The 17,272-nt window shown below is 52.4% G+C and overlaps 1 protein-coding gene across 1 annotated transcript; it reads left to right on the top strand.

Annotated features, from left to right (window-relative positions):
- The first annotated feature begins 318 nt into the window (after positions 1–318).
- HSPB8 (heat shock protein family B (small) member 8) lies at positions 319–11,440 on the top strand. Its single transcript, XM_090291701.1, has 3 exons — positions 319–1,162; positions 6,808–6,871; positions 10,433–11,440. Exons 1-3 carry the CDS (start codon positions 793–795, stop codon positions 10,590–10,592), a joined length of 594 nt encoding a protein of 197 aa, XP_090147827.1. The 5' UTR covers positions 319–792; the 3' UTR covers positions 10,593–11,440.
- The last annotated feature ends 5,832 nt before the right edge of the window (positions 11,441–17,272 follow it).

The raw sequence follows: 17,272 nt of genomic DNA on the forward strand, positions 1-17,272 counted from the left end.
GACTGCAATCCAGGGCCATCTGCCTTCAGATCCCCACCCCCTCCCGGGGCTCGCGGATCTCTCCACCCCTCGTGCAGGTCCCCACGGGGGAGGCAGGATGCTGCGCGCTCTGGGGAAAGTATTTGCAGAGGATGACCTGAGCCTTCAGCCAGGCAGAGGGTTATTAATAGCCAGGTCTAAGTGTCCTGCTCGGAGGGCGGGCTCTAGGGGAGGGCGGGGCGGAGCCGGGCCGGGGCGGAGAGATTGTCCCGAGAGGCTGGCTGAACTGGACGCCAAGGCCCCTCCCTGCGCCCCGGGAGCCCAGCTGGTCCCGCCACAGATTCTCAGGGGCTAGTTCATCACCTCGGAATACTCCTGTGACAGGAGGCGCTTGCAAAACCCGCCTCCAGCCCCTAGCGGCAATAAATAAAAGGCTCCCAGCCCAGAAGCCAGGAGAAGTTTCTAGGCCTGCGTCCCGTGGTTTATTAAGCTCCTGGCTCCATTCTAGACCTCAGTGGCCCTGGCTACGAGCCTGGGCGGCCTGGGACGACAGTGGCGGCGGATCTCTGGTGAGGCGGTGTGGCAGGCTCTCTCTGGGATTCTGCAGGACCAACCAGGGGTCGCCTTTGGTGGCTGGAGTGTCTTCAGGGGCTGGGATCCCAGCCTGGCCCGTGCCTCCGCCCTTAGCAGTGAATGGTTCAGCAATTTTTGAAGCTTGAAAGGCCAGCCCACCCACATCACCTTGCTGTGTGAACCTGGGCAGGTGGCTCCTTCTTTCTGGTCCTCCGTCTGTGCTCCAGCTCAGCAGCTGCCATGGCCGACGGTCAGATGCCCTTCTCCTGCCACTACCCAAGCCGCCTGCGCCGCGACCCCTTCCGGGACTCGCCTCTCTCCTCCCGCCGTCTGCTGGATGACGGCTTTGGCATGGACCCCTTCCCCGACGACTTGACTGCCTCTTGGCCCGACTGGGCCCTGCCTCGACTCTCCTCGGCCTGGCCAGGCTCCCTGAGGTCAGGCACAGTGCCCAGGGTGCCAACCGCCACGTCCAGGTTTGGGGTACCTGGCGACGGCAGGAGCCCCCCGCCCTTTCCAGGGGAGCCCTGGAAAGTTTGTGTCAACGTGCACAGCTTCAAGCCAGAGGAGCTGATGGTGAAGACCAAGGACAGATATGTGGAAGTGTCCGGTGAGTGGGGGTCAGGAGAGGGGGAGAGAGAGAAGAGGGTGAGGGGCATGGGCCCCAGCCCTGGGAATGGCCAAAAGGACTTTTCCTCAGAGGGGACGCTGTGACAGCGTGACACAGGTGACATCAGGGCTCGGGAATGCAGCCCACAGAGGTGATCTTTAGGGAAGAACTCTCCTCTCCTGGCCTCCAGGAGAAACCTGAGCCTGCCCCAGCTGCGGGGCCCTGGGGCGCTGTATCCCTCAGAGAACAGGCAGGAAAATGGAAACCACGTTGGGTTTTGATGGGGCATTTCATAGAAAGAAGTGAAATAGACATAGAAGGAATGAAAAGGCGAGGCAGGAGCGGGGTTCCTTGCACCCCAGGATCACAACATAGGCTAGAAGCGCACGGTTAATGCTGGGTGTTGGCAGTGTTAATAACCAGTATAGGATTTGAGGGAAAGGCTCCCCGTGTCCCAGCAAAGGACACTGAGGCTTCACAGCCACTTGAATGTCACTCACTGGTAACCCTGACTGAGCTGGACATGACACTACGTGCTTTCTCTGTAGCATCTGGGTTAATACAACCAAAGGACATGGGTCCTGTAGGTCTCCTCTTTTACACATGAGGAAACTGAGGCACAGGGACATTAAGGTAACTCTCACAAGGCCACCAAAGTTCAGATCCAGGCTGTCTGGGAATCAGAGGCCAGAAGCGAATTGGTCATTTAAGCACCTACTAGGTGCGAAGGGCTGGGTTTAGACCCTTATATTCCTTCTCCCCAGTAATCCTCACTCTGAAAAGCAGAGGGGTCTAGGCCCATTTTGCAGCTGAGACCGAGACCCCAGCAGGATTTGGCCAAGGTCACACTGTGAGTCAGCAGCAGCAGGGAGAGCCTGGGCCTGCCCACGACTCCAGGCACAAGGCCCTGTCACCACCAGGTCCCAGCCGGGCAGAGGGAATGCTCTGGGCAAAAGGAGAGAGGAGGCTGGAGTCTCAGCCCCTGTTAGGAGAAGCTTTCTGCCACTTCCCTCCCAATTAAAGCTCCATTAAAAAGAGCATGTTCCCCAGCAGGCTCTGCCGGCTAGAAAATCAATAAAAAGCCTTTGCAGACACAGGCTGGGCAGGGACAAGCCCTGGCAGGGAGGCGTTCGGGGGGAGTTTCAAAGCCTGGCAGGTTGGAATTATAAACATCAGAGGCTCTGGTGGGTGTGGTGGGCCAGGCAACAGGATGGGGCAGCTGCTGATGGAGGGGAGTCAGCCAGGGCTCTGGGCACTGGCGGGGGAGCCAGGCCAGACTGACCAGCGGGATGTCAATGGTCTTAACTTCTCTCTGCTTTGTTGCCTAATCTGGAAATTGGGGTTCAAAGGGATACACCACATAAGGTTTATTGTATTTAAATGAGGTGAGGTGTGCACTGTGTATATATAGTGCCTGAAACACAATGGCTCACTATTGTTATTGAAGTTGATATCGTGGTTAAAATGCTATCCACATAGTCGTCGGCGTCGGCGGCGGCGGCAGCCGTCCGTCTCGAGAGACGATGGTGTAGCTTCTTAAGAGTCTATCTGCACCGCCGAGAATGGCTGTGCAGTCCGACTCAGGAGTGACACGGTATCTGTCTCCTCTCGTGTTGAATCGACATCTTGCGATGACGCTGGAGTGTCCTCTCCAGTGAAGCTGAAGCTACAGAGCCTGGGCAGGGTGATATGGAGGATCTGCTGTTGCCCATGCAGCAGACCCCCCCTCTCTTCACAGCTGAAGGGTCCAAGGGAAAGACGGAGTCAATACAGCTTGGCTTCAGGTGCGCTGCAGGAGTTGCCGGTGTTGACTACAACGTCAAACCGCCTTAGGGACTCCGGCTCCGGATTTTCTGTCGGGGTTTACTCCCTTAGCCTTTCCCCTGAAGAGGTATGCCGCAAGGCAGCGGAGGTTTTTTGGAGTCAGAGTTTTCCTTCTCTGATGTGCCCTGACTGGAAGATCGAACCAGCGACACTTAGCTCGCAGGCTGACGCTCAATCCACTGAGCCAAACCAGCCAGGGGTAATCCACATAGTACAGCCCCAATAAACCATAAATGGTAGATGGTCTTTGAGACCTGGGTTCAAACCCTGGCTCTGCTGTTCACGCTCTGGATGGATATAAACAAGAAAGTCTTTTCACTGCTCTGAACCTCAGTTTCCTCATCTGCGAAGTGGGGATCATAATAATATCTATCCTGTAAGGCTGTACAGAAGATTAAATATGTGCACATGATATATAATAAATGCAGAGTGTCTGTGGAATGGAGCAAATGGTGGCACCTGCCTGGCACTCTGTAAACAGGGTGACAGCTATCACCACTCTCTCTGTGTTTGTTTCAATTATGGTTCCAGAGTTTTCCACCCCCGGTTGGAGGGTGCCTCATGCCCCGTGGCCCTTCCAGGAGACCTCTGTCCAGCCTGGGGGGTTTTCTCTCCATCCTCCTTTCTAGGTGCTTCTTAACAAGTGGGACTCGGAGGCTCCAAGCTGAGACCCCAGCACAGCACCTTACTAATCTGGAGGCTCTGCATGAGTTGCGGAGCCTCCGTTCCCACACCTGAGAGACGGCCGTGTCTTATTTGACCACATATGAGTGTCCAGTTGCAGGGAAGTGTTTGGATGATGCTGAACTAGAAGATTTCCATCATGCCTCACACACTCCACCCCCACCCCGCAGCTGCCAGCCAAGAAATGTTCCTGGGCCAGGCCCTGGCCAAGGAAAGGACTGGAAAGCCCCAGAGACGTTATGCCGGCCCCTTCTCCTTAGTCCCGGGGCCTCTGCCTGCCCTGGTAACGGCACCTCCTCTCTTGAGCCTGGCTGGCAGCCTCCCCAAGCACTGATGCCCACAGTCCTCCGCGGCAGGTGGAGAAAACGCCCGTTGGCTGCCAGGGCCTCCCGTGTCCCCAACCTTCAGATGCGTTCTCTCTCTCTTTTTTTCCTTTAATCATAATACTTTTTTTCTGTTCACGAAAATTGAGTATTTCCACATAGAAAATGTAAACAGGAAAACAAAGAGATTAAAAATCACTCACAATCCTTAAATGCCCCCCACTGATACTCAAATGACGTTCACGTTAAGCTTCAAGATGGAACTCCTCTAACACCTGCTTTCATCCAGACTAATTCCCTCTCCAGGACACCCTTATGGAAACCTTGGAGCTGGCCCTGCTCAGAGAGCCTCTCCTTGAACCCCCGTACCTTCTTTTCAGAGCGTGGACAGGGAGGGTTAGCTTCTGAGGAGCAGCCCTGCCCCCAAACATCAAAATAAACCACAAGCATCTACCTTCACACAACTGATAAAGAAATTCTGTGACTCACTCTCATTCACTCCTCCTGGTAACCCAAAAATTAGGATGATGTTGTCACCCCCATTTTAGAGAACAAGAAACTGAGGCTCCAAGGAAAGTAAATATGCCAGCATATGTCAGAGCAGGGACTCAAGTCCAAAGCCCACACACCTGTCTTCCAACCTTGGCTCCAGCTTTTCCAAGCTGTGTGACATTGGGCACATCACTTAACCTCTCTGAACTTCTGTTTGCTATCCACAAACTAGCAATAATAAAAGTACTTGCTTTCTAAGGTTGTTGTGATACAGGTAAGTTGCCTAGAACAGTGGCTGACACCAAAATGTGCTTATGACTTTGCTATTATTATTCTTGTCCTCCCTCCCGTCCTCTGTTGTTCCCAGGATACCAAGTGTGCAGAAGGACTGAGTCAGAGGCACTGGCCTGTCCCCAGGGGAAGCAGGCTTTGGGGAGAGTACCAGGGGACAGACAGTGCTCCCCTGGCCACCAGCCCATGCTCTGGGCAGTTGGTGGCCCTGACTTGGCAGGTCAGAATAAACTCAGAGTGTCAGCACATTCACAGAATGGCACGTTCCGGTGAGCCCAAAGCTCCAGTTTCAAAATGGTTTCCTGTAAATGTACCCCTTTCTGCCCAGCTGGTGGAAGAAGCAATGGAGGTAGCCTTTCCTAAGGGCGATCAAGCAGTATGGATGAAGCCTCAGGAATTCTAGAACCTGGAATTCATCCTAAAGAAGTCATCAGGCTGGGTGTAAAGATATGGCTACAAGAATGTTTGGTGCAGTGAGATTCTTTCCAATGTCAGAAACTGTCCCAGTGCCCAGAAGCTGGGGACTGGCTACATGGCCTTATGTACCCCACAGTGAATGCCAGGCTGCCATTAAAAATCACGCCAAAGAATATTTGCCCTAATACAGAAAAATAATTATAATGTGTTAGCAAGACATAAAATCAGGTTCCAAATGTATTGTATACTATTATCTCATCTGATAAAACATACGATATGCATCTATACTATATCACAGTTATGCATTTCTAAGTAACAGAAAGAAAAGTCTGGAACATATACAAAAATGTCAGCGGTTTTCTCATGGCGAGGGGATTATGAGTGATTTTAACTGATTTTTTTCTTTGTATTCTACATTTTCTAACATTTCTCGTAATCAGGAAAAAGTAATTACGAAAGGGGTAGTAATAACTAATTTAAAAAGCAATTAATAGTGTAATCACCTGTAACTTGTCAGCTTTTCTAGGCAAAACACTAGATCCCATAAGGCCGTCTACAGTGTAGGTTCGCAAGCCCCTCGGAAGGGGGTCCCTGTGTAAATGAGGGTCCCTGGGCCTAGAATGTGGCCCCGCAAATGAGGAGGCAAATGGCTCCGCTGGGCACTAATTCTTTGTTTAAAGAGAAATTAGAGACTCCCCAGTAAAAAAAAGAAAAGAAAGGAAAAGAATGGGGAAGGGTCAAGAGGCTCAGAATTTGTTATATAAACTGCCAGGTGAAAGCCATCTGAGATCCAGGCCTCCTTGTAATTTCATCTTTTTCCTTCCCAAAGAAAGACATGAAACCCCTGCCCCGCACCCTGTAGGCAGGGGGGCAGGTGGAGTTAGTTTCACACCCCTGGTGCCTCCCTTCATTTCCCAAGGTGAGTTGAGCCCCCTTACGAGAGGCTGGGTGGTTTCTGTTAGCAGAGTGAAGCATTGTTCCCAGGTGATTCTTTCGGTCAGTACCTGTACATGTAAGATGACTCAGAGAACGAATTGGAAGCTGGGAGAGGCAGAGAGGCAGCAGACCCCTGCCCTCAGCTTAGATCCACAGAGAGCTGGTGCAGAGCCCAGGGCTGCCACGCTCCTGCTGAGTGACCTTGGACCCAGCGCTGGGCCTCAGCTTCCACGTGGGTAGCCAAGGGAAAAAGAAACATCCTCGGAGCTAGGAGGGGCTCTGTGAGTTGTGAGGCCTGCTGGGTGGCACACTGGCCCTAGGGCTTCCCTACCTGTTCGGGGTTGTTAGCCTGGTCAGGGGAGGGAGTGGTATCGGAGACGAGACTTAGAAGATACAAAGAAACATGTGGTCTAGTTTCTGTGATTTCCGCAGACGAACATGTGATTGTCTGCCAACGGCGGTCAAGGCCTCCTGTCCTGTCCACTGCCTTGTTTGATCCTCTCAGCAGCCTGGGAGGGGGGTTCAGGTGAGGGACTTGCGGCTCAGACCACTGGAGCCTCTAAATCAAGCTCCAGGCCACACAATGGGTCAGGGTCAGGGCCAGGATTCCAACACCAGCCTGAGTCCTCAACAGCGGGAGTCCCAGGTCCTGACACGTGGCCTTTCTCTCCTTTCCAGGCAAACACGAAGAGAAGCAGCAAGAGGGTGGCATAGTGTCCAAGAACTTCACAAAGAAAATCCAGTAAGTACCCTGTGTATTTCCGGGTGGGAGTGGAGGGCTGGGAGGTGCCTGGGACCTGTGATCTGGGGTTTGTACCCTCTTGGGTGTCCCTCCTGTAAGACACCCCCAAACCCTGGCCCTTCACCTTGAAAAGAGGGGGGAAAAAAGTCACAGCAGAGAGAAGCAGAGACCACTGTGCAGAGCCAATGAGCCAGAGGCCCACTGAGGCCCCACCAGCAACAGCTAGACAGGAGAAGTGGCAGGAAGGCCCTGGCGCTCAGGGACGTGCCTTTTCCCTAATCGGCATCACCTCCCCAAAGCCTTTGTCCGGTCAGGGCTGCGTTTAGCCTTTGTTTGCAGAGGGGAGAAGAGACATTACCCTCCGTGGCTTATGGGGACACTAAGTCTCCCCCAGGTAAAAGGACACTCCCAAGGTCCTCACAGGATATAGAACAGCCCCAAACTGATCCCTGAAGTCTGAGTTCAGTGCTCACTTCTGGGAGCAAGGAATGCCCTCCCCTCATCAGTAAGGGGGGTGACCAGTGGCTCTAGCCTTGTGGGGACTCCAACTGAAAATAAAACGACATCGTGGTGCAGGGCTGACCCTCAGCAGCTCCTCACATGTGTCAACTTGTTATTCCTATGATCGTTGCTGTTACAGAATCTTAACTCCACCCGCAGCCCTGGCAGGCAGCCCGCATCTGGAGAGACTGCTCTAGATGAATTCCGAGGCTTCTCTCCGCTCTGCGCTCTGCGCAGGGATTCTTCTGTCCAGGCCTGACCGGCCCGGTGCCCCCAGGTCCTTAGGAGCCGCGGGCTCCTGATAAGGCGAGCCAGCCTCAAACTGGTTCTCTTTGCGTTCACTGGCTTGCCTGCCACCCCCAGGATCAAACGTTGTTAAGAGGGGAAAGAAAGGGAAGAAGGAGAGGGAGGGAGCTGATGTTTCTTTCAAGAGACTCAGATAAGGTCTCCGGAGGGGAGTCGCAGGCAGGGCGAGGCCGTGAAAGGGGCTGAGCTGGAAAGAAGGCAGCGGATTAATCATCTTACAAAGATGGCCGAGTCAGTCACTCAGCGCCTGCTGGGAGTCACTTGACCAGATAGAAATGCCTGAAGCTGCTGTGGCAGGCCTGCTCTTCAGTGGGGGCCCCGCCGCCGAGCCAGGCTGGGGGTTACAAAATGGGACTAGCCTTTGCCCTGAGCACCCAAGCCAAGCAGCCAACCTGACCCCAACCCGGGACCCTCCAAAGCTCCTCACATCCCAGCAGCTGAAGGGCCCCGCGGACGGTCCTCCATGAATCCGTTCGTTCTGGTTGGTTCATGTCCAGCTGCCGGTTGGTAATACTTTAATCTCACCCCTGGGTGTTGGGAATCCTGGCTCCACGAACAGATCCCTGGTCCTGTGTTTCCGCACGGTCAGGCCGTGACGCGGAACGAGAGGAGGTGCGTGAGGGAGGCATTTAGCATGGCGTGCAGACTCAGGGGTCAGCCCGTGGGAACTAACCGTGTTCAAACCTCCACGCCAGGTCAACCTGGTCAGAGACCTTGACCCAGTCTGTTCCCACCTCTGAGCCTCACTCCATTTCCCCGTGTGTAAAATGAGAGCGTTTTCCTGGCCAGTCATGAAGATTTTGGGGGCGCTGACATTCTCGGGTTCAACACTACCGCCATTGTGCTAGAATACTCACAGCTGGCAAGGTGCCCACCTGTAGGGCCCATGGCGGCAATGACAGTGTAGACGCTAACACTCATGGGGCACTTCCTGTATGCCAGGCACGTAATTCTCACGTCGCCCTAAGAGGCAGGTACTTTTCTGATCCCCTTTTCCCGGCAGGAAATAGGTTCAGAGAGTCGAGAGCACTGGCTCAAGGTCACACAATCAGAAGAGTCAGAATCTGAACTCTGGTCTGCCTGCCTGCAACGCCCACGCTCTGGACCACGCACATGGTACCAGGCGTCCATTGGCTTGGCATGCAAAGCGTTAAACAGAGCTGGCCCATCCCCAGCAGCCAGGGGGCAGCCCAAACTTCTGGCCTTGTCTCTGCTTCAGCAGCAGCTCCATTTGGCAGCTGCCCAAGTTCCCTCTTTCTCTTCCCTCCTTCCCAGCAGGCCCCTTGTGAACGTCCAACTTGGTAGGCTTCTCCTGGGCAGATGTGGCTCATGGGGCTACAGGTTGCTGTTCACAGCAAAACACTCCCCGGCCCCTCCAGGAAGGGTCCTGCCCATGGCCATGAATGGGCTTTCCTCACTTCTCAGTTTTCTCATCAAGACCTGTAACTTGGCTTTTATAACAGCCAGAGTCCGCCTGGGCCAGGAAAAGCTCTATGGCGATTGAACTTTCTAGCTTCGTCCCCCGCGCCCCACCCTTGCCCTCCCTTCCCCAACGGTCCTTGAGGCCGTAGAGCATTAGTCAGCTACTCTGCGTTCAGAGACCAGGCTTCTAATTCCATTCCCATCTGCTGCTTATCAGCTGTGTGACCTTGGGCAAAGCACAGCACCTCTCTGAGCTCTGTCGCCCTATCTATAAATGAGGGATAGAAATAGAACTTGCCCAGTGGGATTGTTGTAAACAAGCAACTGAGGTGATTCAGGTGAAGTGCCTGGCACACGGAAAACACGCAGAGGTCCTAGTTTTCGTTATTTTTGTTAATGATGGCACCCCAAAGGATTGTTCTCATAATTCCAACAGTCTGTTGAAGAAACCACCCCAGATAGCTTTGTTCACCCCAAACAACCCCAAGAATCATAATAACTTCAGAACTAGAGCCAGATTTGGGTTCAGAAATCCCATCTTCGATGCTTGCTTGCTCCCTCACTGAGCCTGCCATTTAATTTCCCCAAGTCTCTATTAAATGTGCGATGCAACCGGCATATTAATTCCTACCTACTAACCATTCCAGGCCGTTGTAAAGCTCTAACTAGGTAATGCCCTTAAATGTGTTTTGGGAACAAGACAATTATCACTTACTGCAAAACACTGAAGATGGGCCCCACATCACGGCTTATTCTAAACCTCCTGGAGAATGTTGGCATCTGAAGTCCAGCTATGGAGCCAGCCTGAACCCCTTTCACTGCCAGGTTGCCTGTTTCACCATTAATTCCACCGGTGCTGCACATGGCAAGTGGAAACGTGTCACCTGCTGGGAGTCACTCCTTACTTATGCTCTGTAAAGGGATGGCCGTGGTGGCCATTTCTGCCGGCAGCTGATCAGCTGTGGGCGCCAAGTGGAGACCTCAGCCTAGGGTCAAACACGTGGGCCACAGCTGCCTTGTAAGTTACCGCTGGAGCAGTATTTCACCATTTGCAAAGCACATCCAAGTTCTTTGCAGCAGTTTCTAAAGCTTCAAATACTGCACCGTTTTAATAGTATGACCTCTGTTTTGCAGAGGAGGAGACAAGCTCAGGGCAGTTGAGTGATCTCCCCAAGGTCACGTGCAAAGCGAGAAGGGGGCGGAGCCAGCATTCAAACCCAGCGTTGGATACCCCCAAAGCCTCAGCGCTTATCAAAAATATTTTCTTTTGGAGGAATAAAAGAACATTTAGGCTGTATTGAAGTAATAAATAAAATCTTGTGCTTCTCCTAGGCTCCCTGCAGAGGTGGATCCTGCAACAGTATTTGCCTCGCTTTCCCCAGAGGGTCTGCTGATCATCGAAGCTCCCCAGGTCCCCCCTTACTCACCGTTTGGAGAAAGCAGCTTCAACAACGAGCTTCCCCAAGACAGCCAGGAAGTCACCTGCACTTGAGACCTCAGTTTTGGTCCATCCTTGTCACCCCCTCCCAACCCCCAGGGCTTCTCTGATTCCAGGGTACATTATACATTGCTTAAGCTGAACTCATAGATTTAGTGTGACTAAAATGTTGGGGGTCAGGGTAATTTGACCAGTCCCTAGGTAGTGTAGTACTAGGTTTTTGCACCAGAGGACGCAATTGGCAGCTCATGCTCAGTTGCGTTAGGTCAAAATGCTGGGAGTTTTCTTTCTTTCCCTTTTCTATCTTGGTAAAAATGTTGTACATGCAACAGTTGTAAAGCATGTAAAAGGGGACATAACATTTCACATTGTATCTTACCTTGCAGCTATGCAAGGGTTGCTCTTCTCTAGGGACCTCGCATCACCCAGATTCCTATTCTGGGCTCCCAACGTCCGTGCCTGCCCCTTGTTTGGTTGATGGAGCCCATGAGCTCACCTCACTGTGTTTTTGCAGCCCTGGCCCGCTAAGAGTGATAGGTCTTACAACCTGAAATGGGATTTATCCAAGAGTCACATGAAAACAAATAGTGCCTTCTGCCCTCCACCCAGGCATCAATAGCATGTTCCCAAGCTGACATCCCTGAGGACTCTGGAAGCCCCTCAGTTTGTCCTCTGGCTAAAGTCACCCTTCCTTCTGTCTCTGATGTCCTCATAGGGATTTCTACAGAGGGGGCTGGCTCCAGACAGCTCCACCAGGAACCAAGCAAAGGCCAGACAGTCTGGCAGGCAGGATAGTGATACTGTGTATATGGGTGGGACATGTGTGTCATTGTTGTTTGAATTGTGCTGTTCTTTAGTGAAAAATAACAGTAAGTAATAATAATAAAGAGCTGATGTTCTTAGCCTTGTGTGCTTTCTTCAGTTCAGGAATTAAATGCTGATTTTCCATATCAGTTGAGAATGCTTGTGGCTGCAAATAACACCCAATGAACAGTGACTTAAATGACACAGACATCTATTGTCCAACTTTACAAGAAGTCTAGATATGTGATTTTGCAATTATTTTTTCAGCTGTGATGCCACCAAAATCCCCAAGTATTTCCATCTTTTTCCTCTGCCATCTCTGATGATTCTACCAAGTCTATCCTCATGTTCGCAAGACGGCTGCTGCAGCTCCGGGCATCTCACCCGCCCCCCGCCCTCCCATGTGACAATGTACAGGAAGAGAAGGCAGGTGTAAAAGGGTCTTTGCATCTGGCATTCTCTGTGATCTGTGCAAGATCTCTCCTAGGAGCTCTCAGCAAACTAATTTTATCTCATGGACCCAAACTGGGTCGCATGTCTGCCCTGAAGCCAACCTCTGGCCAAAGGGAAAGGGGTGGCCATGACGGGCTTCGACCAATATTGATTTTTCCTCTGAAGCTGGGAACACTGCTGCCTGAACAAAACAAGATTCTGGCAGGAAGGAGAGAGGGGGCAGAGCAGCTGTGAGGGAAGTCAGGAGTGCAATGACTGTCACAGACGGAGGCGGCCAGGGGCACAGGGCCACATTCGGGGGTCAGGAAACCCAACTCAAACTGACTGAAGCAAAAGGAGGTGTTTATTGGTACATATGGCTGAGAAGTCCAGGATAAACGTTTCCTTCAGGCCCCTAATGATGTCAACAGAGCTCAATTTCTCTCCATCTCTTGGTCCTGCGGTGTTGGCTTCATTCCCAGCGTCCCTGTTGCCCCCTGACGCCCCTGCTCCTCACCCTCCATGTCCCCATGTCCTTCACGTGGTCACAAGATGACTGCAGGTGCTACAGCCCCACATCCTTCCACATTCCAGTCCCCAGGGGAAAAAACCCAGTCTTTTCCCATAGCTTTGGTCATATTCCCTAGAGACATTCTTCGTGGCCTGGCTTGGGTCACATGACCATTTCTGAGCTATAACCCATGAAATCAATGCTTTGACTGGCCAGGCCTGGGTCACACACTCCATCCCTGAAGCCAATACCATGTAATCCCACAACACCCTAGGAAGTAGATATTAATTTTACGGTGAAGAAGCCGAGGCTGAGGGAGAAGGGGTGGCTTGGGTAAGTCACATGGCGACAGCAGAATTCGGACCTCGGTGTTTGCTTTGGGAAGAGTTAATGAGGAGCCGCTGGGCTGCTTTTCAAGCGCACCTCCCATTAGGTCGAAATGGCAGGCGAACAGGCCATGAGTCTAAACAATTTATTTGGCCAGCTGCACAAGCGAGCTGAGACCAGGAAGGCAGGAAGGTGTCAGCAGAGAACAAAAGAAAGGCAGGGGTTCTTAAAAGGACAAGGGAGGTGGAGTTGAAGGGACTCTCTGTAGGTGGCTTTGCAGGAGTTGGCCCTGGGGACAGAGAAGCTACTAAAACAGAAAAGTTACTAAACTCTTGCCGGCAGGCTAGATACCTTTGATGGACACAGGCCTTGCCAGCAGGCCAAGGTGTCTTTGAATGGCACAGGCAGTCACTGACGTCAGCAGTCACTGTGGGGGCAGCAGATTTATTGGGGGGCAGCCCTGACACCAGCAGTTGCTGCGGGGACTTTGCTAAACCCAGACCTGGATTCCAGAACTCGGGCCTTAGGCCTAAGGCCTCCAAGCCCCCAAAAGACAGCAGAAGTCAGTGACTATTTCCCCAGCACCTACTCCACTAGGTCCTGTGCTAGGAGCCAAGGATTTGGTGACCCGTGAGCCAAAACCCCCGCCCACAAGACACTCACAGACCAGAAGCAAGCAGATAAAAGAACGCCAGGCCCTCCCCAAATCCTTACCATGTGCCAGACGCCATACTAAGGGCTTTATGTGTATAATAGACTCAGTCACCCTATGAGTCTATGAGGTAGGTTCCACTCTTCTATTTTACGAATAAGGAAACAGAGACGGGTTAAGTGCACTGTCCCACATCACGTGCCTGTGAGCCACAGGCCCCGGCAGTCTGTTTCCAGAGCCATCACTATTAACGACCAATCGCCTTGTCTGCCTTTCTCCCAACAAAGCAAGAGGTAAGCGTGTCTTACCCAAGTTCACCCAACTTGTGGGAAGAGAAGAGAGGTGGTATTTCCAGTTGGGGCTTTGCAGGAGGTTGGGGGGTGGGAGGGCTCAGGGATGGCTTACAGAGGAGGGGTTACCCCTGTCAGGTTGTGGGACTGGAGCAAGCAGGAATAGGGTGGGGAGGCTCCTCCCGGGCGGAAGAAAACACATGAGCCAAGGCGAAAGGTATGTCCCTCTTAAAATCCTTTCATGGCTCCCCTTTAGTCAAAGGATTGAGCGCAAGCTTCTACGCATGACTTACCAAGCATTATAGATCTGTTCTCGGGTTACCGCCCCGCCCAGCCCTGACCCCACCCCCCTCCAGCCCCACCTAACTTCCCTCTGTTCTTCCAACCAGACAAGCCCTCTCTTGTTAAACGTTGAACACTCCGTTCTCTTTCTCAGTGGTGAGGGCGGCTGGACCCTTCCCTGACCTTTCCTCCCCTAGAGATAACATCTGGGCCTCAGCTGGATTTCAGCTCCAGGCCCAGAAAAGCAGCAAAACCAGGCAGAAGGCCCTGCTGATGAACATTCTATTGCAATCCTCCCCCCCGCCCCCCCGGACCTCCCCTCACATCTCCACCTTTGGAAAGCAGATAACCTCTCAAGACGAGGACCCAGCACACGCCCTCCTTGGGACACGCTCATTTGAATCTCCTTTTTGAGTGAATTTCCTGTCTCCTAAACTCTAAGGGACTCACGAAACTTGCAACCGGGGGAGCAACAGGCGGCGGCAGCTCGTCCCAGGCTAACCCCCGAACCTGTCTCCAAGACCCCCTTTTCTCTGGCTCTCCAGTGAGCGGGCAGCAACCCCTCCTTGGCTCGCTTCCTTCCCATAACGTTTCTAGAGCCAAAGGAGCCCCCCTCGGTGCTCTCCTGTTGTTTCTTCTCGCCTCGACCCTCCTTGTTTCACTGTCCCCAGCTCTAAGAAACTTATTCTCAATGTCACCTGGACTCACATTGCATGAAGTCAAGGACCCACACACTGATAGGGGAAATAGAGATGAAGTCCTTTTTAGGCCGGTGGTGTTTCCTCTCCATGGTAGGCTTCGAGGATTACTAACGGGATATGTAACCAATTAATCAAATGTGTATGTTTAACCTTGCATTCTGGCTGAGATTTTGTTGCAGGTAGCAGCTGACCAGGGATGAACAAAGGGGCTTTAACCCAGCCCTGCACCTGCACGTCAGGTCACCAGGAATGCGGAGGCTGGTCGATTGCGTCCCAGAATCACCGGGATGACGCACACCAGACCACCGCTTGACTGGCTTTGAGATCCTTATCAGGATGATGAACGCCCTGTCCCAAGAACGAGTAATGAAGATATTCATCAAGACCAAAACCCCACAGGGACTCAGATTCCAAGACTGCACACCAGCAGGCTCCCCTGTGCTCCTTTCCACTCTCCTTCCGACGCTTCCCCGAGAGCAGTGGTTCTCAAACCTCCTAAAGCCGCGACCCTTTAATACAGCTCCTCATGTTGTGGAGACCCCCAACCATAAAATTATTTTTGTTGCTACTTCATAACTGTACTTTTGCGACTGTTATGAGTCATAATGTAAATATCTGGTATGCAGGATGTATGTTCATTGCTACAAATTGAACATAATTAAAGCATAGTGATGAATCACAAAAGCAATATGTAATTATACATGTGTTTTCCGATAGTCTTCGGCGACCCCTGTGAAAAGGTCATTCGACCCCCAAAGGGGTCGCGACCCACAGGTTGAGAACCGCTGCCCTTGAGAACTTGCTCCTTACAAGCTTACAGGAAGGCGGACATTAGGGTTTTTACCTGCCACCCTCTCAGATCGCCAACATCTGATAGTAATACAGACACAGTTATGATCCAATCCTTGTCTCTGCTTTTTGGCTGAGCGGTGACAGGCAGCACAAGCCCCCAGACTCTATTCACCTCTGGTTTCAACACTACCCAGCTGGCCCGAGGCAGAGATACCTCCTTGATGTTTGTTCAATGAATATCTACTATGCACCTGCCATGTACAAGGCATGGGTGTTGGGTTACAGTTTCTTTTGGCTCCGAGGGCCTGGGGAGAGGAGGAGGAAGACAAAGGTGTTGTGTCACCAGTTTCGGGCCACTGGCTGCTGGAAGCCCCAGTGGGTTGAGTGGAGAGCCCCCCAGCAGCAGTGCCAAGGCCACAGGCCCGGAGGACCACACAGATTTGCCCATGCAGGGTCTCTAGGGCCAGGGGGTGGCGGGGGCTGCCCTGTACTGAGACGTGAGCAGGGAAGAATGCCAGGTGGGTGGACCCAGGACCTAAAACAGGCTGCACAGTATTCAACTTTCAGTTCTTTGCATTGTGATATAAAAGCCACCTGCCAGCCCAGACTTCAGGGAAGTCTTATGCACCCATGGACGCTTTGTCTGGGTGGTCTGGGGACAACCCTGAGCAACAAGAATGGAGAGGAGACTTCTCCATGGGCAGGAACTTGAAGGGAGAAGGGACCATGAGAAAGCCCCTCCTGTGATGTCACCGATCTTGCAGCCAGGGCACTGGATGGAGGGTGTGACTGTTCTACTTAAATATCTCAGGGGAGCGAGGCTTCACCAGATAAGTGGAACATTCCCCTGGGAGACGACAGACCTCTCAAAGGCAGAGACCACATGTTGTTGGTCTCCCCTGTATCTCCCATTCTTAACACAGTTCCTGGTGCACAGAAGGCACTCTGTACTCACTGGATGAATGGATGAATGCCTTGAACAAATTAAATCCAAACTCCTTTCCACCGCCTCCGAAGTCTGGCATGATCTGGCCCCTGTCACCTCCCATCTCCCATGGCTCCTGCTCTTGTTCATTACACACAGGCCTCCTTTCTGGCCCTCACACACACCGCGCTCATGCTCACCCCAGGGCCTTTGCACTTTCCGTTCCTTTGGTCACCGATATTCTGCCCCCAGCTCTTTGCCTGGCCCCTTCCTTCTATCACAATTTCCTCAGGTTTCCCCTCAAGCTCCACCTCCCCAGATCTGATCACCGACTGACTACACAACATCGCACTTCTGTGATGCCTCCAAGGTACTTCTCAGAATTGTGCTCGGTTGGTTGCAAACACACATGCGTATTAAAATCTAAGCTGCCCTCAGCACATGTCACATCTGTAGATACACCCGAAAATGCAAACTCCAAAAGAAAGAGCGTTCTTCTTCTGTCTTGTCCACCACTATGTCTTCCATGCTGAGTGTGACGTTGACTGCGTCATGTAATAAATCTGTATCGAATGAATGGGTGGCTGAATGAACGGCGCATGTGAGTCACCCTGGGAAATTAAGCCAAAGGCATGATCTCAAACCCCAGCAACCCAGCTCACTTCAGTGTGGAGAGCTTCCAGCTTAAAGACACAAGCTTTGTCATCAAAATAGATGATCTGGCCCTTCCCAGGAGATCTCCAGGGAAGTGACAGAGGAACATTGTTCCAGGGTTCTCACTTGGATGGCGATGCTGAGATGGGGACCTGCTTCCCTGCCCCGCTCCCCTGACCAGCTCACGGGAAAGCCTTATTTGCAGCCTACCGCCAGCCAGCCAGCCAGCCGCTGCCAGCGGTGATGTATGGAGATGGCTTGATTTGACCTTGAAGGGAAGAAACAAATTAATGTGTCTCGAAATAAATTCCGGGAATCAGTGGCTGGCTTCTCCTCCACCCCCTCCTCTTGGTGCCTCACGAGT

The sequence above is a fragment of the Furipterus horrens genome, unplaced genomic scaffold (genome assembly GCF_987537825.1).
Source record: "Furipterus horrens unplaced genomic scaffold, mFurHor1.1.pri manual_scaffold_11, whole genome shotgun sequence".
Lineage (NCBI taxonomy): Eukaryota > Metazoa > Chordata > Mammalia > Chiroptera > Furipteridae > Furipterus > Furipterus horrens.

Excerpts from the sequence above, each read along its gene's own strand:
- HSPB8 (XM_090291701.1), top strand. The coding sequence starts at position 793 with ATGGCCGACGGTCAGATGCCCTTCTCCTGCCACTACCCAAGCCGCCTG. Across the intron at positions 1,163-6,807 it reads CAGATATGTGGAAGTGTCCG|GCAAACACGAAGAGAAGCAG; the intron begins GTGAGTGGGGGT and ends TCTCCTTTCCAG. Across the intron at positions 6,872-10,432 it reads AACTTCACAAAGAAAATCCA|GCTCCCTGCAGAGGTGGATC; the intron begins GTAAGTACCCTG and ends TGCTTCTCCTAG.